Below are 18921 nucleotides of genomic sequence, written 5' to 3' on the forward strand. Positions count from 1 at the left end.
TATTATAACAATGCTAACATGTTAAATTATGGTGGTCTATATGGCCCCAAATCTAATGTGTAAACGTGTATAAGTAATGCTACTGTAGGAACATGTATTTGCAAGAGGAACTATGAGTTAGAACTATTGTATCCACATGAGTCGTGCCCACTAATATTGCTTTGTTTTATTAACAGTCCATAAATGTCTGGGAACTATGGAGACCAGTTTCTGGACTTTTGGGAGAAGGATGTTGTCCCATTTTTATTTACTACAATATTATAGTGTCAAAACTGCTCAATAATTTTGTTTGTTATAGTTTTCTTTTTATCTTGTATGAAATATTTTCCGTTGGTGAAAAGAGGCATGCCGTTTTCATAGATGTAATATATAGTTTTAGTTTTGTCATTATGGGTGGCTGTAGCTCAGGTGGCAGAGCAGGTCAGCCACTAATCAGAAGGTCGGTGGTTCGATCATATTTGACTTGTCGGTGAAGGTTGATGACTGTAACTGTATCTGTTGGGTAGATAGCTTGGACTGGGAGGACTGTAAGGTGCTAGTTCAGATTTGCCGCTACCACTCCCCGGAGTGTCGGCCAGAACACACCACTCAAGGCCCTTGAGTGGTGTGAAGACACCGAGGATAGTGCAGACTCTTGTATTGATTTTACACAGGTGGGAGTGACAGTGGTATTGTCATAGAAACAGGTATGTATACAGGTTTAGGTGTGTGTGTGTGTGTGTGGGGGGGGGGGGGGTCGCTGAAAAGAACAGAAAGAAAATACTATATTATTAAGGTGTTCATATCAATAACTCAAGAATACACCAACATAAACACAGGTGAGAAATAAAGTAACATCCCCTTTAATACTATAGGCCATATTACCCACGCCTCACGTATAGACTCACTGAGAAAACTAACACGGTACACGGTTATACCCAACCACATGACAGGAGAGTTAGCTTAGCTTAGTTTAGCACCCATTAGCTGCACGAAAACATAGTCATTTCCCCACTAAACTCAGGAACAGTCCCAAAAACATCTTATTATCACTTATACTCACACATCACAAACTTACTTTGCTCATTAACGCACACTTCTCAAGGAATGACCAACTCCCTGCAGGTAATCTGGAGCAGAAAAGTCCCTGCCCATTGTCTCTCTCATACAAAGCGGTGGGGTGACCGCGAATCTCCGCAAAGACCCTCTCTGGCCCTGAATGACGCAGGCGACTGTTGACGTCCTGGACAAGCAGGCGGGTGACTGTGAATGTGCCCTGTACTTGTTCTGTTTCTTGACGCACTGTTCAGTCATACGTTATCAGTGCTGTATCACTTCCTGTCATCTGGAGTGTACTTAAAAATGTCTGTCTTTCGCTCTGTGTCTTTAAAGCTTGGCCGGTCAGCATGGCGTCACTAGGATTGCATGACTTCTTTTGAAATGTCACCAAATATGTTGCTGTGATGTCTCAGGGTTTCATGACATGTGTTTCCCTGAAAGGCCTGAATGAGCGTCCAAACAGCTCAGCTGATTCTGCTGAATGATGAGTGTTCATGGTATGAGCAGAAAGAAATGCTGTCTCCACTTCCTCATATTTAGGGAAAAAAAGTTTCATAATATCTGAAAAATCCCAAGCTAAAGAACCCCAGAACATTTAACTATATTCACAATCTTAGTTTATGTTGTCAGTGTGTTTGAGTTGCTTGTTTGTTCAAGTAAAATTGACTTTTTTTCCAAAGTCAGTTTGTTATGTGAAATAAATGGATTTGGACTAGTGCATGGACTAGTGGAGTCAGCTCATTAGGTCAGCAAAGTCATCCTTTTCCTCGAATGTAGTGTAGATGAAAAAAGAAAATGTGCACATTTTATTTATATACTATATAGAGCTATGAAGAAGCAGCACGAAGATACTGTAAACAGATTTGACAATCCACTGAACAAAGTTTCACTCTAGTCTATCGCTCTAGACCAAAACCATTTCCTTTAAAAACAGGACTGATCATGGTCTGCTCTTTTCAGCATCTGTGCATCTCAGTATTCATGTACAGTCAGTGTTGGGAAAGTTACTTTTAAAATGTATTCCATTACAGAATACAGAATACATGCCCCAAAATGTATTCTGTAACGTATTCCGTTACGTTACTCAATGATAGTAACGTATTCTGAATACTTTGGATTACTTAATATATTATCATGCTTTTTACAACAACATGAATGTACTATTGCTGTGTGATTTATTACTATTACTGAAGGTCCGCGACTCCGAACTGTAGTAAAGGGACCTCTGACTAATACGGCGGGGTCCCTGTCGGCTCGTAGCCGAAAAATAGCTTTACTTTGTTGTGTGGGTCAACTTTTCTTGCGAGAGACAGAGAGAGGCGTTGAAAGGCTGCTCCAACAGAACTTATTGTTTTCGGAGGAAAACACGAACACGGTGTACAGTCGAGTCTTAATAGCTTACTTACAACTGGGCTCGTCAGGCACTCTTCTTGGCTGAAGTGGTTATTATTATATTTACATGCTTCCAGCTCCCGTTTTTCCTCGATGACAGCTCGTACCTTTCCACTCCCCTTTTTCTCCCTCCTCGCGCTCACAGACCCATAACGTGTATGGCAGTCCATTCTCCCTGCAACATGGACTACACTGCCCATGATGCTACATTCTTTAGAGCTATGCTTGTAGCGTTCTGCCTGTTAGCTTAGCACAACAACAACAACAACGAAAAGGCGCTCTCTCACCCAGGAAACACACAGTCGCAGAGAGAGAGAGAGAGCGTCGCCCTGTAACCATGGCAACCGTAACGCTGCCGCCTGGAACAACAGAACGTAGCTGTCAAACAAAACCCAAACAGTCCTGACCCGCGACAAAATGAAACAGGAAAGTACCGCAGTGTAATCCATTTATTTCAACAAAGTAACTGTATTCTGAATACCACATTTTTAAACGGTAACTGTAACGGAATACAGTTACTCATATTTTGTATTTTAAATACGTAACGGCGGTACATGTATTCCGTTACTCCCCAACACTGTGTACAGTACATGCAGAGTGGTGACTGTGGTGAAAGTGACTTTATTCACCACAAACATGTCAGCTGTAGCCAGTGCTTGATGATTCCTCTTGTATGACAGAGCAAAACTGGGGCTTCTTTAAATGTTTAGCTTATGACCGCTTCTTCTGCTTCTATTTTGACTGAAACCTCCCCCAATCTCAGTTATTTTTAGGGTTTTTTTTGTGGTTACTTGTGAAGACACAGTTTGACAGATGAAAAGAGGAAACAGAGGTTGTTCCTCTCCCCACAGAGATGGCTGCTGGACGACGTTACCGTAGCTTCATGCACAGCATTGTGCTGCTGCTCTGGGTCTGTCTCCATAGTAAGTACACCTCTGCTGATGTTTGTGGCATGTGTTGTATTTGTTGCCTCATGAACTCTGGTACATAAGTGAGTTCAGAAGATAGCTGCAGCGTTGCCATTTTAGAGTATTGTTGTGCTAAAGTATTTATTATTATTCTAACTGCTACAAAAAAAAACAATTATCTATAGCAGACATGTTCTTTGAATTCTTGAGAAACAGCTTCTGACATTTTATTTATTTATTTTTATTCATTTGCTTTTCTATTTATATGAAAATTACAAAATTATGATTTCATGTTTGTCCACAGAAAAATATTTTTGCTATGCTTAAATTTTTGTTGTGCCAAGGCAGTCATATCAGAAATGTCACTTATGTATGATGATCTTCTCATTGTGTAAAAACATTTTGTTTTTTGTCTGATTTGATTGTTGTTAGGTTAATTATCACACTTTGACGATACGGTTTCAGGCAATTTAGACCCACTAACATGTTGAAACTTTCATTTTGTTGTATGTTTTTCAGATGTTAAGACTTCCAGTGGAAAACATGTCATTCACAAAATAGTTGGCGAGACTGTGGAGTTTTCGTCAGGCTTACCAACTCTAGGTGTGACTGAAGCAATGTGGAAATATGGGGGAATAAATATTGCAGACAAATATGTGGGTGTTCTTAAAGGATCTCCATTTAAGGACAGGTCACAGCTTAACCCTGAAGACTTTACTTTAACAGTGAGAAAACTGACTCTTCAAGATTCTGGTGATTTCATTTTTGTCTCAGCGGTGTTTTTCAAGCAAAGGCCTTCGGTCAGCATCACTCTGCAAGTTCATGGTAAGAGACATTGTTTTTCTTTTAAAAAAGGTTCCTGATTACTGTTAATGAAAAGAAACCCTGTGAGCCTAAGAGCTTGTCTTTCTCCTTTAGAAAAAGAGAAGTGTCACGGTCCTGGTTCTCCTGACCCAGCGTTTTTAGTTCTTTGTGATGTTTGTATTATTGTACTTGTGTGAGTTATTCTATGGTTTCTAGTTTCGATCTCTTGCCCTTCATGTTTCTCTGTGTCCCCTCTGTTCTGTGTAGTCTGTGTCTGCATGTTTGAGTTCCCCTCTGTGTCTCTCGGTTCTTAGAGTCCTCTGCCTTATGCTTTATGTCTCTGTGTTTCTTAGTTGCTGTCTCCACTGTCAAGTTCGCGTCTATGTGTGATCCTTCCTGTTTTACTTTGAAGGTCCGTGTCTTATGTGAATGCGTCCTGCTTTGCTTGTCTCGTCAGTCCTGATTTCTCCCAGCTGTGCCCTCCTTCTGTGTCTCATTCCCCTCGTTACTTCCCAGTGTATTTAAACCCTGTGTTTCTCTGAGTCAGTGTCGCGTCATCCCTCATGCTGTGTGGATCGCCCTGTGTCTCTCTGTCGGTTTAGTTTGCGTTGTATGACTTTCTCCTGCCAGCGAATAAAGCTGAGTTCTTTGTGTTTAAACCTCATGCCTGAGTGCCTGCATTTTGGGTCCAACTCCTGCCTGCCGCACAGCGATTCATGACAAGAAGTAATCTTACAAGCAGCTTTACTGCTGGGAACTTAAAGAATAAACTTCATTAAAGGCAGGAGCTAATACCCTGAAAAACAGGTACTTACAAGAGAAGCACACAGCAAAGTGGAAGAAAATTAATATTGGCAATATATACACACAGTATAATGAGGGGAAAAGAAACACGTGGGAGTACATCCAGGGCTAATTATAGATAACGAAACAGAGGAATTAGAACTAGAGACAAGACACGAAGAAGAACAGACACTAAGATAAAATAGGAAGAAACAGAAACACCAACTGGACACAAACACAAAAAGGCAAACAAATGTGGAAAGAGGACACATCAGAAACATTAGACAGACACGATAAATATAATAAAACCAAGATACCTGGACTTACCTAGAATTTAACCAGAGAAGAAAAACTTACAAAACCCTACAATATTAAGCACATTGAGGCGACTGTTGTTGTTTGTAGCTATATAAGTAAAACGGAATTAAATTAAGTATAAACAGACTGGAGGAGATAATAGTGACACAGGAAGAATAGGAATCACACAAGTAAACTCACAACCCTCAGTCCATGACCCAGCGAGCATGACGACATGACACAGTAGTGAACAATAGTCATCTGCACTTAATGATGTTAGTTATTGTTTAGTGGCCTAAATTTACATAATGCATTTGCTGAACTCTGCACAAACATCTACTTTCATCTGTGATTCCAAAGGTGACCTGACACGCTTCCTGTCTCCTGTTTTCTCATTAGAGCCCATAACTAAGCCTGACATAAAAATCAGTTCTACCTGGATTCCCTCAAATGAATCATGTAAAGTTCTGCTGGAGTGCAGCACAACTGGTGATGTCAGCTACAAGTGGATTGTGGGAAACCAAACACTAACTGGTCCCAGGCAACAATACATCATCAGGGAGCAGGATGGAGAGACCAGTGTCACCTGCACAGTTTCCAATTATGTCAGTGAGAAGTCTGCATTTCAAACAGTGAAGTGCAGCAAAGATCATTCACACAGAAAAGAAACAGGTATGTGGAGAGTGACTGAGGTTGTGAATACATGTAACTGCTCTGTTTATATAATTTATTATTACTGTTTGTGATTTCAGAGGACAGCTCTTCTTCTTCTCTTCTCATGTTCATTGCTGGGCTGTTTACTGGAGCATTGATCACTGTTCTGTTGCTCTTTCTACTTTACTGCATAAAGTCAAAGGGTAAGAGCTTTTGTTGTTACTATTAAAAATGTTCTCTTAATCTCCTAATCTCATAATACTTTCTTTTTCTACAGGTCTACGTCCCAAAAGGTGAGTGAAACTCATCAGCTGCAGTAATATATACAAATATTTTTTTTTCTAGTAGTAATAACATATTTTAATTGTTTCAGACTCACACATACTGAAACAATCAACCAGGAAGAAAATCAACAACATGTGTACACAGCTCTTTCCCACGGTCAGGTCTAACACTGTTTATGTGCTTTCATCAGTAATATTATACTGTTAAAAATTATTAAATGTTAGATCATTTATCAATGCTAATTATTGTGACTGAATCTCCACTGTTATTATCTTTCAGGTGACCGTTGTGTTTATGAGACAATGAGGCCTCTGAAGATGCTGGGCCAAGTAAAGTATGACAATGATGAGCCATGAAAGTAGCGGAATGACTCTGGGATTTCACGTAATTCAATTTATTTGAAATGTTTTTAATTTCAGGTAGATCAAAAATGCAGTAACATTAAGTCAGATATGAGGTGCTGCAGTATTTCACTGCTGTTACTTTAGCATCCTCAACTGCTTTGGTGCAAGTCTGACATCAGAAAATTCACTCTCACCAATAATAAGGGAGTTCTCAAATCCGTAATGCAATTTCCCCACATTCATTAGACTTTCCCATTGTTTTTGTGCACACAGCTTTTGTTTCTACACTTACTTCACTGCTAAAGATATCTGTTGATGCATTCTTCATCTAAATCCGACACCTCATCAAAACCTTTTGTACTTTTGCGAGTCACAACTCACTTACTGTCCAGCATTGCATTTGTGCGTTCTGTCAGTAACATGCTGTCAGTGATAGCAATCAAATTGCTTTTCGGTTGAAACAAACATGAACATGTTCTCAAAAGAGGTCTAGTTATAATAAATACATACAATACATATCAGTCGTGTATCCACAAAACTAAATGCATCAGTAAACTATAGTCCACTAAATTCATGCTACATACATTTAGTAGCAGTTGAATTAGTAGGCTTGTTCAATGGTTCATTAATGCAAATATCTAATCATCCAAACATGAGTCAGCAGTTTAAAGCATTCAGGCATGTAGACATGGTCAAAACTTCCTGCTGAAATTCAAACTGGGCATCAGGAAGAAGGATCAATGGAAGTTGTTTGGTTATTGGTGCCAGGCAGGCTGGGCTCGGTATTTCAGACATTTCCCACACAGCCATCTCTAGGATTGAAAAGGAGTGGTCTGGAAAAGAGAAAATACCTAGTAGACAGCGGTCCTTGAAGCAGATGTGCTACAACAGCAGGAGACCACACCTGATGAGACTCATGTGAGATAACAGGAAACTCAGACTACATCTCACTTGGAAAGTTGGACGATAGAAGACTGGGGAAAAAATGCTGTACTCCAGCAGCATCCACAGTCACCAGATCTCAGTGAAGTAGACTACTTTGTGGTGTGGTTGAAGGGGAAATTTGGATGAGCAGCCAACAAATCTACAGCAACTGTGTGATGCTGTCATATCAAAATAAAGCAAAATGTCTGCAAAATGGGGAAAGGATCTTGCTGAATCTACGCAACTCTAGATCACTCACTGTTGTGAATACTATCCAGCACTGCATTAATGTTTTCAATCAAATTGCCTTTTTTTCAAATATGTATGAAAGAGCAAATACAAAAACACCCTGGCAGTGTTTTACATTTAACATACATAAATACAAACTTGTGTCACAACTGCAGTCTTGCCTGGAGATTTTCCTCAACATCAGGCCTATAAAAAAATTAAAACGCCATGCTGTCTCATCAGATTGTCATTTGGTGTCATTTATAATCAGTGTTGGGTAAGTTACTTTAAAAAAGTAATTAATTAGTAATTACTAATTACTTAGTCAATATTGTATTTAAAATACTTATCTAATTACTGTGTCAGAAAAGTAACTTAATTACTAAATAAGTAATTTAACTAAATACTTCTTAAAATCCCTATGAACCTTGAATGGACAAACAATAGAAATTAAACTCTTTAAATAAATAATTTTTTTTTAAAGACGGAGACTCTACAGTACGCAGCGGTAGCATCTCTGCCACAATGTAGCCTGCAATTCTTTTTTAAGCTCACCTTCAGACGCTTTCTGTGCTGCTGAAGTAAAATCACGTTTTGCCTGCTTGGCAGGAGTTGCCGCGGTGTTATCCATGGATGATGAACAAGGATCACTCAGAAGTGTTCGTCTATGCTCTCGTGTCAGGCGCTTCAGTAGATTACTTGTGCTATTAACAGCGACCGATAGTTTTTACATATTACTGTAATATTCTTGTCTGCTTGTTTCAGTGATTGAAGTAGCAACAGGAGAGAGAGGGAGAGAGAGAGAGAGAAAAAGAAGCAGCTGACAGTGAAAAGACAGAATAACTCCAGCTTTGTGTCTTTTTCATTCTAGCTGAAGTACAGGACAAACTGTGTTCCTTTTCAGATCAGTACGAAACGCGTAATAATTTCTCTGAATGCGGAACGATTCTGTTTTTTACGGGACGGTTGGCAACTCTACTAACTAACCTTATGAATTAAATAAAGTTCACTATCAGTAACATCATAGCATCCACCCAGCTGTATAGAAACTCTGTCATGCTAGCTAGTACGCAGTACGAGTTATTGTAACTGACTGTAAAAAGTCAGCACAACGAAAATAAACTCCACCTAAACTTGGTTTATATCTGACCCAGATAGATTGCAGGTCATAACTTCTTACCTGAAGTTTAGTTCACCTGACACTCGGAGCGGCGGCCGTCTCGGTCGTGCCAACAGTTAACCCTTTGCGTGCCAGCTGTGGCACACGTGCCCAGGGTTGCCGACCCCTGTTATAGGCCAATCTCCAACCTTCCTTTCATATCAAAAAGAGTAGTTGTCAAACAGCTAACAGATCATCTGCAGAGGAATGGTTTATTTGAAGAGTTACAGTCAGGTTTCAGAGCTCATCACAGCACAGAAACAGCTTTAGTGAAGGTTACAAATGATCTTCTTATGGCCTCTGACAGTGGACTCATCTCTGTGCTTGTCCTGTTAGACTTTAGTGCAGCGTTCGATACTGTCGACCATAATATCCTATTAGAGCGATTAGAACATGCTGTAGGTATTACAGGCTGCAGTGGTTTGTATCATATCTAATAGACTCCAATGTGTACATGTAAATGGAGAGTCCTTTTCACAAACTGAGGTTAATTATGGAGTTCCACAGGGTTCAGTGCTAGGACCAATTCTGTTTACATTATACATGCTTCCCTTAGGCAGCATCATTAGAAGACATAGCATACATTTTCACTGCTATGCAGATGACACCCAGCTCTATCTATCCATAAAGCCAGATAACACACACGATTAGTTAAACTGCAGGAATGTCTTAAAGACATAAAGACCTGGATGGCCGCTAACTTTCTGCTTCTAATTCAGATAAAACTGAGGTTATTGCACTCGGCCCTGAAAAGCTTAGAAATATGGTATCTAACCAGATTCTTACTCTGGATGGCATTACCTTGGCCTCCAGTAACACTGTCAGGAACCCTGGAGTCATTTTTGACCAGGATATGTCCTTCAACGCACATATTAAACAAATATGTAGAACTACTTTCTTCCAGTTACACAACATCTCTAAAATTAGAAATATCCTGTCTCAGAGTGATGCTGAAAAACTAGTTCATGCATTTATTACTTCCAGGCTGGACTACTGTAATTCATTATTATCAGGATGTCCAAAAAAACTCACTGAAAAGCCTTCAACTAATCCAAAATGCTGCAACAAGAGTGCTGACAGGGACTAGAAAGAGAGAGCATATTTCTCCTGTTTTGGCTTCCCTTCATTGGCTTCCTGTTAAATCCAGAATTGAATGCAAAATCCTGCTCCTCACATACAAGGTCTTAAATAATCAGGCCCCATCTTATCTTAATGACCTTGTAGTACCATATCACCCTATTAGAGCACTTCGCTCTCACTCTGCAGGCCTACTTGTTGTTCCTAGAGTATTTAAAAGTAGAATGGGAGGGAGAGCCTTCAGTTTTCAGGCCCCTCTTCTGTGGAACCAGCTTCCAGTTTGGATTCAGGAGACAGACACTATCTCTACTTTTAAGATTAGGCTTAAAACATTTTGCTAAAGCATATAGTTAGGGTTAGTTATGCTGCAATAGACGTAGGCTGCTGCGGGATTCTCATGATGCATTGAGTTTTTCCTTTTCAGTCACCTTTCTCACTCATCATGTGTCAATAGACCTCTCTGCATTGAATCATATCTGTTATTAATCTCTGTCTCTCTTCCACAGCATGTCTTCTATCCTCTCCTCCTTCTCACCCCAACCGGTCGCAGCAGATGGGCGCCCCTCCCTGAGCCTGGTTCTGCCAGAGGTTCCTTCCTGTTAGTGATGGCCCGCTTGAAGCTGACGCTCCAGCGCATGTGACCAAAAGAAACCAACCCACTGCTTCCGAAGCACAGTGTCAAGGCTTGACTCATTTGGCCAGAGTCACGTGATCAGTGATGTCCGAAGCTTTAGTACCTGATTCAATGGTTTATAAGGGAGTGTATCATTTGTGGGATTTGTGGAGTGTTTTGATGGTGAGAGACAGCAAACCACTGATCATTCTATTCAGAGATACGGAGGAAGAGAGGTTCTGTTGTGTGTGGGAGTATTTTGAGTTGATTTTGGTCAATCGGGTGGGTTTGCCAGCTTTGTGTTCTTGTTGTTTGCTTTTGTTTTGTGTGTGCTTATTTTACCTAAAAACTTAAAAGACCTAAAATGTCAAAAACCTGCTTTTCATAATATAAATATCAATAAATAACTTTAGAAATACTACCATTTCACTCTTTAAATTTAATGTAATAAAAATATACATACCTGAATTGAATTAAATGGTTTTATACTGCAGTAGTAGAGAGATTAAAAATATGGTTTTAGTGTTGAAAAGGTGTAAAATTTGAGGAGAACAGAAGTGTTGACAATGATAATCTGGAATCCACTCACCCAACTTTATAGCGGTATGCAGACTTTAAAACATGGGATTGTCACAACAAAGTGGGATGGACTCAGAGGCAGACAATCACAATTGCAATGAACAATTATTTATTTTCACATTTCCAGCACACTAAATGCAGGTGAGGGGGGGGGGGGGGTCCAGAATTGCCAGGGTTCCATGGGAGAATCAGGGAAACAGAGTAATTCTCTCACACAGCTCCTCACTGTCGGCTCACTTCACACAGGAATCTCCTTCCTCACATATGCCACACTTGATCGCGGCACAACCGTACAGATTCCAGTCACCAGGGTTCCAGACAAAGCACGAAAGATCTATATACAAGAATAGAATAATTAACACCAAGAGAAAACACAGAGAGAGCTCAAAACTTTTGTTAAGGCCAGAGCTACACAAACAAACATTACACAATAGCCTAGTGGCAGGTGCTCCCAGCCTCTGCCTTAAGTAGTGAGAGCAGACAAGTTGATGAACCACAGGTGATTGCTTGCAGGTGTGAGGGCCTAGGGCTGGAGCCCACAATGAGCTCCGCCCAGGCAGCACCTAGCAGGAGAGAGGAGAGAGAGAAAACCAAAACGCATGTAGCCACACAAGGCCAGCCAGGCAGCACAGGGACCAATACAGGGACAGTACAACTCTGGACCTTCTATCCAAATACCCGGGATGCATACTGCACTGCACTGCACTGCCCCAGCAGCTAGTTTAGACAAATTTGCCCTGTTAACACTCAGTATACTCCTGCACATTAAAGACTTCCTGTTCTGCCAAAAGCAAAAAAACAGCAAAGAATTTATCTGCTACAAAACTGTTGATGTAGCAGTTTCTATCTGATATGACTGATCCAGATAAAAGTTATAATAGGCCTTTATTTAGCTCCTCAACAGAAGCCATTTAGCTCATCTGCATCACATATTTGTCCACCGACATGCATCATTATATGGTGATCATAGAATTGCAGTGAAATTTAAAGTACTTAAACTGTACAGAATAAACAGCTTTTTAAATGTGGCTTACGTTTTTAACTTTTAATAGTCATTAAAACTAGAAAAGTTCTGCAAAAAAAACCCACTCTGTGGTATCTCTTGTGAGGTTTTTTTTTTCAAATGAAATTAAAGCTTCTGTCACTTTGAGGGTTTGCAGAAGCCAGAAAAGGGAAAACACTCACTGCCAGTGAGTTGTCCTGTTTGTATTAAGCTCTGTGTGTAGCAGGTGCCCATTTAAGAATAAATATAAATAAAAATAAACAGGTGTAACTGTGGGTGAAGCAACTTTGTGTTTCTACTTTTTATTTTCTTCCTATTCTTCTGCAAAAAATAAAGTACAAAGTGTGAAACTTTGTCACACTGATGTGGCCAACAATTTTCAAGTTACCCATGAGCCTCAGGAACTTAGCCCAGCTGACATCACCATAAACACAGCAGCACTTTTAAGGTCATAGCGTTCTAATCTGAGAGAGGGGGCAGGACTTCCTCTTGCCTCACGCCCACTTCTGGTTAACGACACTATTTCTGTTTAGCTTGAGCTTGCTCACGACATGTGGGTGAATTTATCACCAAACCACAATTTCATGTTAAAAAAAATCTGCATTAGTGTAATGAAATACTAAATGAGTCAAGCTCAGCTTTGTCAGTTCAGATGTAGTTTTAGTTTTATATTGACATCTCTGTTTATCAGCATCAGTTAAAACTTTATTATTCTATGAATCTATTTTCTTAATTGTTTATGAAGTTCTGGTTCTCAGGTGGATTGGAGCCTGACTTAGCTGTTTTAGGATGAGAGGTGGGGTACACCCTGGACAGATGAAAATTGAAATGAATATAAAAGAGTATAAACATGTCATGCTGTGGTCAGATCCTGTTAAGTATGTCATGTCAGTGAGAAAAGGAAGGAAGCAGAGAGAAGAAGTTGAAAAAAATCTTTGTTTCCTTCTCAGCTCTTTGGTATCTGCTGTGCTGTTGCTTCACTCTCTCTCTTTACAGAAAGTTGTAGAAGTTTTCAGACGTGTCACTGCTGGATGTGAGGATGGGAGCCACTTTGCTCTGTGAGCTGGGCCTATTCTGTGAGTACATCACTGACTCCTATTGTTTGATTCATACTGATCCATAAACATGTAAGAAGAACAGAGCATCAGTCATTTGTACCATTGCAGGTCATGTGATCAGAGGACTCTCATGTTTGTTACCAACATGTTTGTTTGTAGCCTGGATTAGCTTGTAGTGCACTGACTCAGATCAGAGTGGAGCTGCTTTAGTTTATCTAAGAAAGGTTTGTTTCTCCATCAGTGATAATTTGATGTATATAAATCATAGTAGACACTGGTACAACCACATGTGTTTTTTATGAGCTATTTGAGTGTCTACAGAGCTTGGACAGAAGATAACTTTACTTCTTGAAGTTTTGTGAAGACACTCCTCCTCTCATCTACAGTTCTAAAACCAATAGATTGAGAATGAAGATATTTAAACCCTAGTGGTGGTTTTCTTTACTGTCTGCCACCTACAATGCAGTTCAAAGATCCCTCCTTGGGATCCTCAATCCCTACTAACATTTTGCATCAGGTGATGTCAGTAGGCCACATGTATAGGGTGACGCAAGGTCTTAAAATAATTTTGAAACCTTTTAAGTCTTTGGTACTATTGAGGGCTGCAAATGGCCCACTTCTCCCCGATCCATCTCTGTCTGTCTGTTATTGCAACTTGCCACCCTCATTATCAAGTACATTTCATGACTAAGACACATACACACTCAGACTTGACATCCTCTCTCTCTCTCACACACACACACACATACACCACATTAAGATTGTTTATTAATGTTTCTGTGCATTTTCATATTTTTGTGTTCCAGGTGCTGTGTACCGTATATAATGTAACAGCTGAAATAACACAAATAGATATGAAGAAATAAACAGATAAGAATTCAGATTTCTTAAGGGATTCCACCACTAGGGTTTAAATGCCTGGGATTCTCCACCATTTGGTTTTAGAACTGAAGAAGCTTCTCAGCAGAGATATGAAACACCTTCAGGAAACCTAAAGATTTCCAATCAGTTTCTCACCGAGCTCCTTAGACACTCAGATATAGCATAAATACATGATCTGCATGACTGACAACCTACACAGACATATGTGAGTGCCTTTAGTTTGATGTCTGAAGTTTCTGTCTTTATTGTAGTGCTCTGTATCCTCCTCTGCACTGGAAACACTCAAGGTGACTGAAAAGTTTAACTTTTTTTATTTATTCAATAAATATTGATCTTAACTACTGTATCAGTCTTAAGCACCTCACATTTTTGTTTTTATTTCATTCTTCATCACTATATTTATAATTTTATGAATATAAACACAGTTTGTGTTTTGAATAGTAAATTATATATATGAACGGTGTATGAACGTACTGTCACAGATTGTGTCGTGCATAAAAGTGTATCAGATTGTTAACTGTGTGGTTGTGTTGGATTCTAGATGCTGTGCTAACTATTGAACCCAGCTCGTCCAGTTTTTTCATTGGAGAGTTTGTTACCTTCAAATGTGACATGAATGAAGGAGAAGACACTGACTGGTATTACGAAATCAAGAAGGACAGTCTAGAATTTGTGCCCTACAACACAGACAAAGACTACAGATTTGAAATTAAATCTACAGGTTACAGTGGTGAATATCAGTGCTCTGGTAGCAGGGTGAGCTCACATCATATAAAGAACAGTAATACTGTGTTCATAACTGTATTAGGTAAGTCTTCAGTGACCGACAGCACAAATATATGTTCCCTGTTCAAATACTCAACTGAATTATAAAATAGAGAACATTTAATTAAATTTGTCATTGAACTTGAATTTTAACCAAGATCACTGTACCTGTTACTTCGTTCACAGTAAAGTCAGTGCAACAATACTCACAGACTCTGTAATCTATCATTAGCAGGTGTGTGAGTTTTAACAACAGCAATTATGAATGAAATTAAATTTAATTACATTTCTAAAGGAAAAGAAGAAACATAAGAAACATCAAAAGCTTCATGAAGTTTAAAGTGAAGATGTTTCTGTTATCTAAACCAAAAAATGACGAAGAGACATTTAATGCATCATTGTGTTTCATCCTTTTTCATAACAGCATATAGACCCAGGGCCACACTGACAGCAGCAACAACAATCATACCAGTAGGGGGCAGTGTGACACTGACCTGCTCTGTGCAGAGCTCTGATGGATGGAAATATGAGTGGGTCAGACGAACCCAAACAACCTCTGAAGTTCAAATCAAAGATCAACAAAACAGAGATATCAGAGTATCTCAAGGAGGAATCTACAGCTGCATAGGAACAAGAGGAAACCCCGTTTACTACACTTATAGAAGTTATGAAGTCACCATTGAGATAACCTGTGAGTTCAGTAATTTAGTTTGAAATATACATTCACTCATGATTATCAATATACTGTGTTAAGTTTTCTCTGCTGATTTCATGTTTCTGTTTGTATCTATTATGAAAAGCCTTCTGTCTTCTTGTGAATCTGTTGTTGTCGTCGGAACCAGGAGACATCACACAAAATAATGGAAAGGAGTAATTTACAAATAACATAAAGCATCATAATGCAATTGAGCAAAAAATGTATGCACTGAAAGGATAAAATGCACTATGAGCCTGTGTGAGAGGACAGAGTGGAGGAAAGTGAATTACATCAGTATTAATACAGCTTGGACCCTTTTACCGTTCTGTGCTTAGCAAAAAGAAGGATGTTCTCATAGCATAGCAGTTTGGTCTTATTGCTTCTTATATGTTGTTGGAAACCTACATAGAGGTATACTGATGTTGAATGCTCACAACATCAGGCCAGTGCAATCTTATGGTGACCACACTGTTGTAAAACCCTTGGTTTACACTAGCCATAGATGGTGTAGCGGCAATCTTCGGTCCTTCTTTGCCACTTCTGCAGGACGTAAAGTTTCTGACTCGTCCTTTTCTTAGATCACTTGTATGCCTTTTGGTAGCAAACCCGAAAAGTAGAAAACATATGTCTCCAGTAGTAGCTCCGTTTACATTTCTATGATATTATATCTGAAACAACTATCACAATGACGGTCAGAAAACTGTTCCTTCCTGCTTACTTGCCTCACCTTTCATCACTACATGGCGGCCCACTACACACCGCCTTTACAACACCTACCAACACTTTACAACAACAATAACAAAACAGGACAAATTTATGGAGCTTAATATATTACATTACAACATAAAACAATCCAGATTATAACTAGAAACCACACAAATTATAGATCACTGTAGATCTGAACTACCTTCAGAACAGAAAATATGAAGTAATTTAGATCATACAAGATGCAAACAGAACTAATTTAACATTAGGAGAATAGTAAAATATATGTCAAGTTTGTAGGAGGGATTAAGACCGACTCTGAAATACTGAGCAGCTGAAGTCAGAGGGTACTTTAACTTAAAGCTGAACCTTCTTCATTCAAAATAAGCATGGATAAGTTATCACAAAGCACCAGGTCAGATTTCAGGGCTTCACAAACATGGATATTGTGGCATAAACACTACAAAGTATCCATCATATTAAACTGACTCTTCAAAAATTTCTGCAATGTCAAGTGAGTCTTTGTGACAAGGGAGCAGCCTAAAGAAGCTTTTAACACTTACATATGCATACTGTGATTATTCCACTTGTTTGTGAGGCTCTATTTTATAATATTATAAGAGACATTATGCTTTAGTCCATCTGACTCTACCTGGTTGCACCTCACCTCATAATTAATGTTATTCTTTCTTACAGCACAGTCCAGGACTGAAACGTTTCCTACTCTGTTGATCGCTGGACTTCTTTGTGGAATTTTACTGATTCTTCTTCTTCTTCTGCTGCTGTGTCACATCAAACTGTTAAAAGGTGAGACTTTTTCCTTCTGATACGAGATTTATTATGATCCCATTATTATGTAATTATTCAGAGTCACAGATGTATCCTGAACACTCCATGTAATGTCACAGCACCAGAACAATTAAAAGAAAAACATGTACTTGTCTTTTTTACAGATAAATCTTTTATCAGGTTGGTTCAAATCTCCCACTTCACATTTTTGCATAGTAGAATTACAACCTGTGTTTCTTATTAAATCAAACGTTTTACTACATTTTATGCTTCACCAGGACTCAACACAGGATCAACCAGGATGAAGCTCAACACAGCCAAAATAAATATCTCCATGGTCAGCCTTAACTATGACAAGTTTTGCTATTGTTGCTTTATTTATTAATTTATTTATTTTATACTTTGACTCAGATATTTGCAGTTTTTTTATTTAAAAGATAATCAAATTCATATATAGAAATTTCATTATTAATCTAGCACTGACTTGTTTTTGCAGGTGATGCTTGTATATATGAATCAATCAGAGACTACGATGACAGAGAAAAGGGTAACGCATTTATAGTTTCATATAAGTATGCAGACTCATTGTGATTATGTTTCATTTTTATGTATTAATTCTTCATTTTAGCAGAATGCAGGGATTTCACATATTCTTTGATTGAGCTTAAAAACTTCACTAAGAAAGGTAAGAATTCAAGTTAATTCAGTTCAATCCAATTTTATTTATATAGGGCTAAATTACAATTGACTCATGTGCTTTTTATTGTGAGATAAAGGCCCTACAGTAATACAGAGAAAACCACAACAATCAGATGATCTGAAAGCTGAAGGCTCTGCTTTCCATTCGACTTTTAAATATCTGATGAATCACCAGTAAGCCTGCAGTATGACAGAGAATAAAATAAAATTTCCAATACAATTTATTTGCAGATTGGTGAACTTTTGAAATCGTACCTGTCTAAGATTAGCTTTTTTTTTGCAACTCTTCCTTTTCCAGCTTTATTTTGCCCCTATACCAAATTTTTTGAGCGATGGTGCTATTATCATTAAGCTTTGTACAGAGCCCCAGATCTGTTGGAAGTGGATTTGTAACTGTAAAGGTAAGAATGTCATCCTATTGTACCCTGATGATCTGTCCATCCTCTCATAGATGACAGCCTGTTGTACGCAGATGCCACCTACAGTAAGGCTGAATGCAACAGTAACAAAAGTAAGCAAAGCAATAAAATAGGTACCATATTTTCTTCTCTTTTACATTTCATTTATCCGTCAGGGAAAACTATATAAATGGGTAAAGTTGTCAGTTTGAAGTAAGATGTTACTAAAAATGTTTTTTATTTGCAGGAAAATCAGCCACTGAAGCAACTGACAAAGCGGTCTATTCTGAAATCAAACCACAAGAAACACAAGGAATTTTCATGTTGTGACCTGTGACTGTAATGATTATCAAATAGGTTTTAAATTGAGTAAATTCATTACCAAATCACCTTTAACCATTAAATAATCATGATTATGTTCTTCCAGATTAATAACAAACAAAAGCAGTTGAATGCAGGACAGAATTTACTTTATACATCCATCCATTCGCTTCTGCTTATCCTTGTTCAGAATCAATTCATATGAATTTTACAAAGCATTGAAAGAAGAAATGAGAAGAAAACATGCCTGTTTTTTTAAAAAGCTGCCATTTCATTATGAATGAGCTTTATCTGATGATGTGGCTTTGAGTTCAGTTCAGTATCTGTACTGATGTTTTCTATATCCTGAATGGATTAAGTATCATTTGAAAAAAATTATTTTTTTAATTTTATAAAACTTTATAAAACTGCAGGCAGATTTTTCATTGTGTTATCTGATTCTGTGTGCCATATAAATACACTTTATATACTGTGACATGTTGGGAGTGGCTGGAGTGTAGTTCCCTGCTGTGCCTGTGG

General features: G+C 38.6%; 2 protein-coding genes across 2 annotated transcripts in view; both read left to right on the forward strand.

Moving 5' to 3' along the window:
- Positions 1-18534, forward strand: part of LOC308388529 (uncharacterized protein) — a 55771-nt gene extending 37237 nt beyond the window's left edge. The window contains exons 8-12 of the mRNA XM_080869302.1: positions 17263-17321; positions 17481-17531; positions 17613-17669; positions 18135-18194; positions 18329-18534. Coding sequence (XP_080725428.1) covers positions 17263-17321; positions 17481-17531; positions 17613-17669; positions 18135-18194; positions 18329-18411 — 310 coding nt within the window. The 3' untranslated portion in view covers positions 18412-18534. The remainder of the gene's footprint in view (positions 1-17262; positions 17322-17480; positions 17532-17612; positions 17670-18134; positions 18195-18328) is intronic.
- LOC308405054 (uncharacterized protein) lies at positions 2996-6641 on the forward strand. The gene is made up of 8 exons (XM_080895456.1): positions 2996-3353; positions 3858-3941; positions 4065-4163; positions 5622-5894; positions 5975-6079; positions 6154-6169; positions 6250-6317; positions 6441-6641. The coding sequence occupies exons 1-8, from the start codon at positions 3284-3286 to the stop codon at positions 6515-6517; spliced, it is 792 nt and encodes a 263-aa protein (XP_080751582.1). The 5' UTR covers positions 2996-3283; the 3' UTR covers positions 6518-6641.
- Positions 18535-18921: the final 387 nt, after the last annotated feature.

Source organism: Rhamphochromis sp. 'chilingali' (genome assembly GCF_963969265.1).
Source record: "Rhamphochromis sp. 'chilingali' genome assembly, chromosome: 1".
Lineage (NCBI taxonomy): Eukaryota > Metazoa > Chordata > Actinopteri > Cichliformes > Cichlidae > Rhamphochromis > Rhamphochromis sp. 'chilingali'.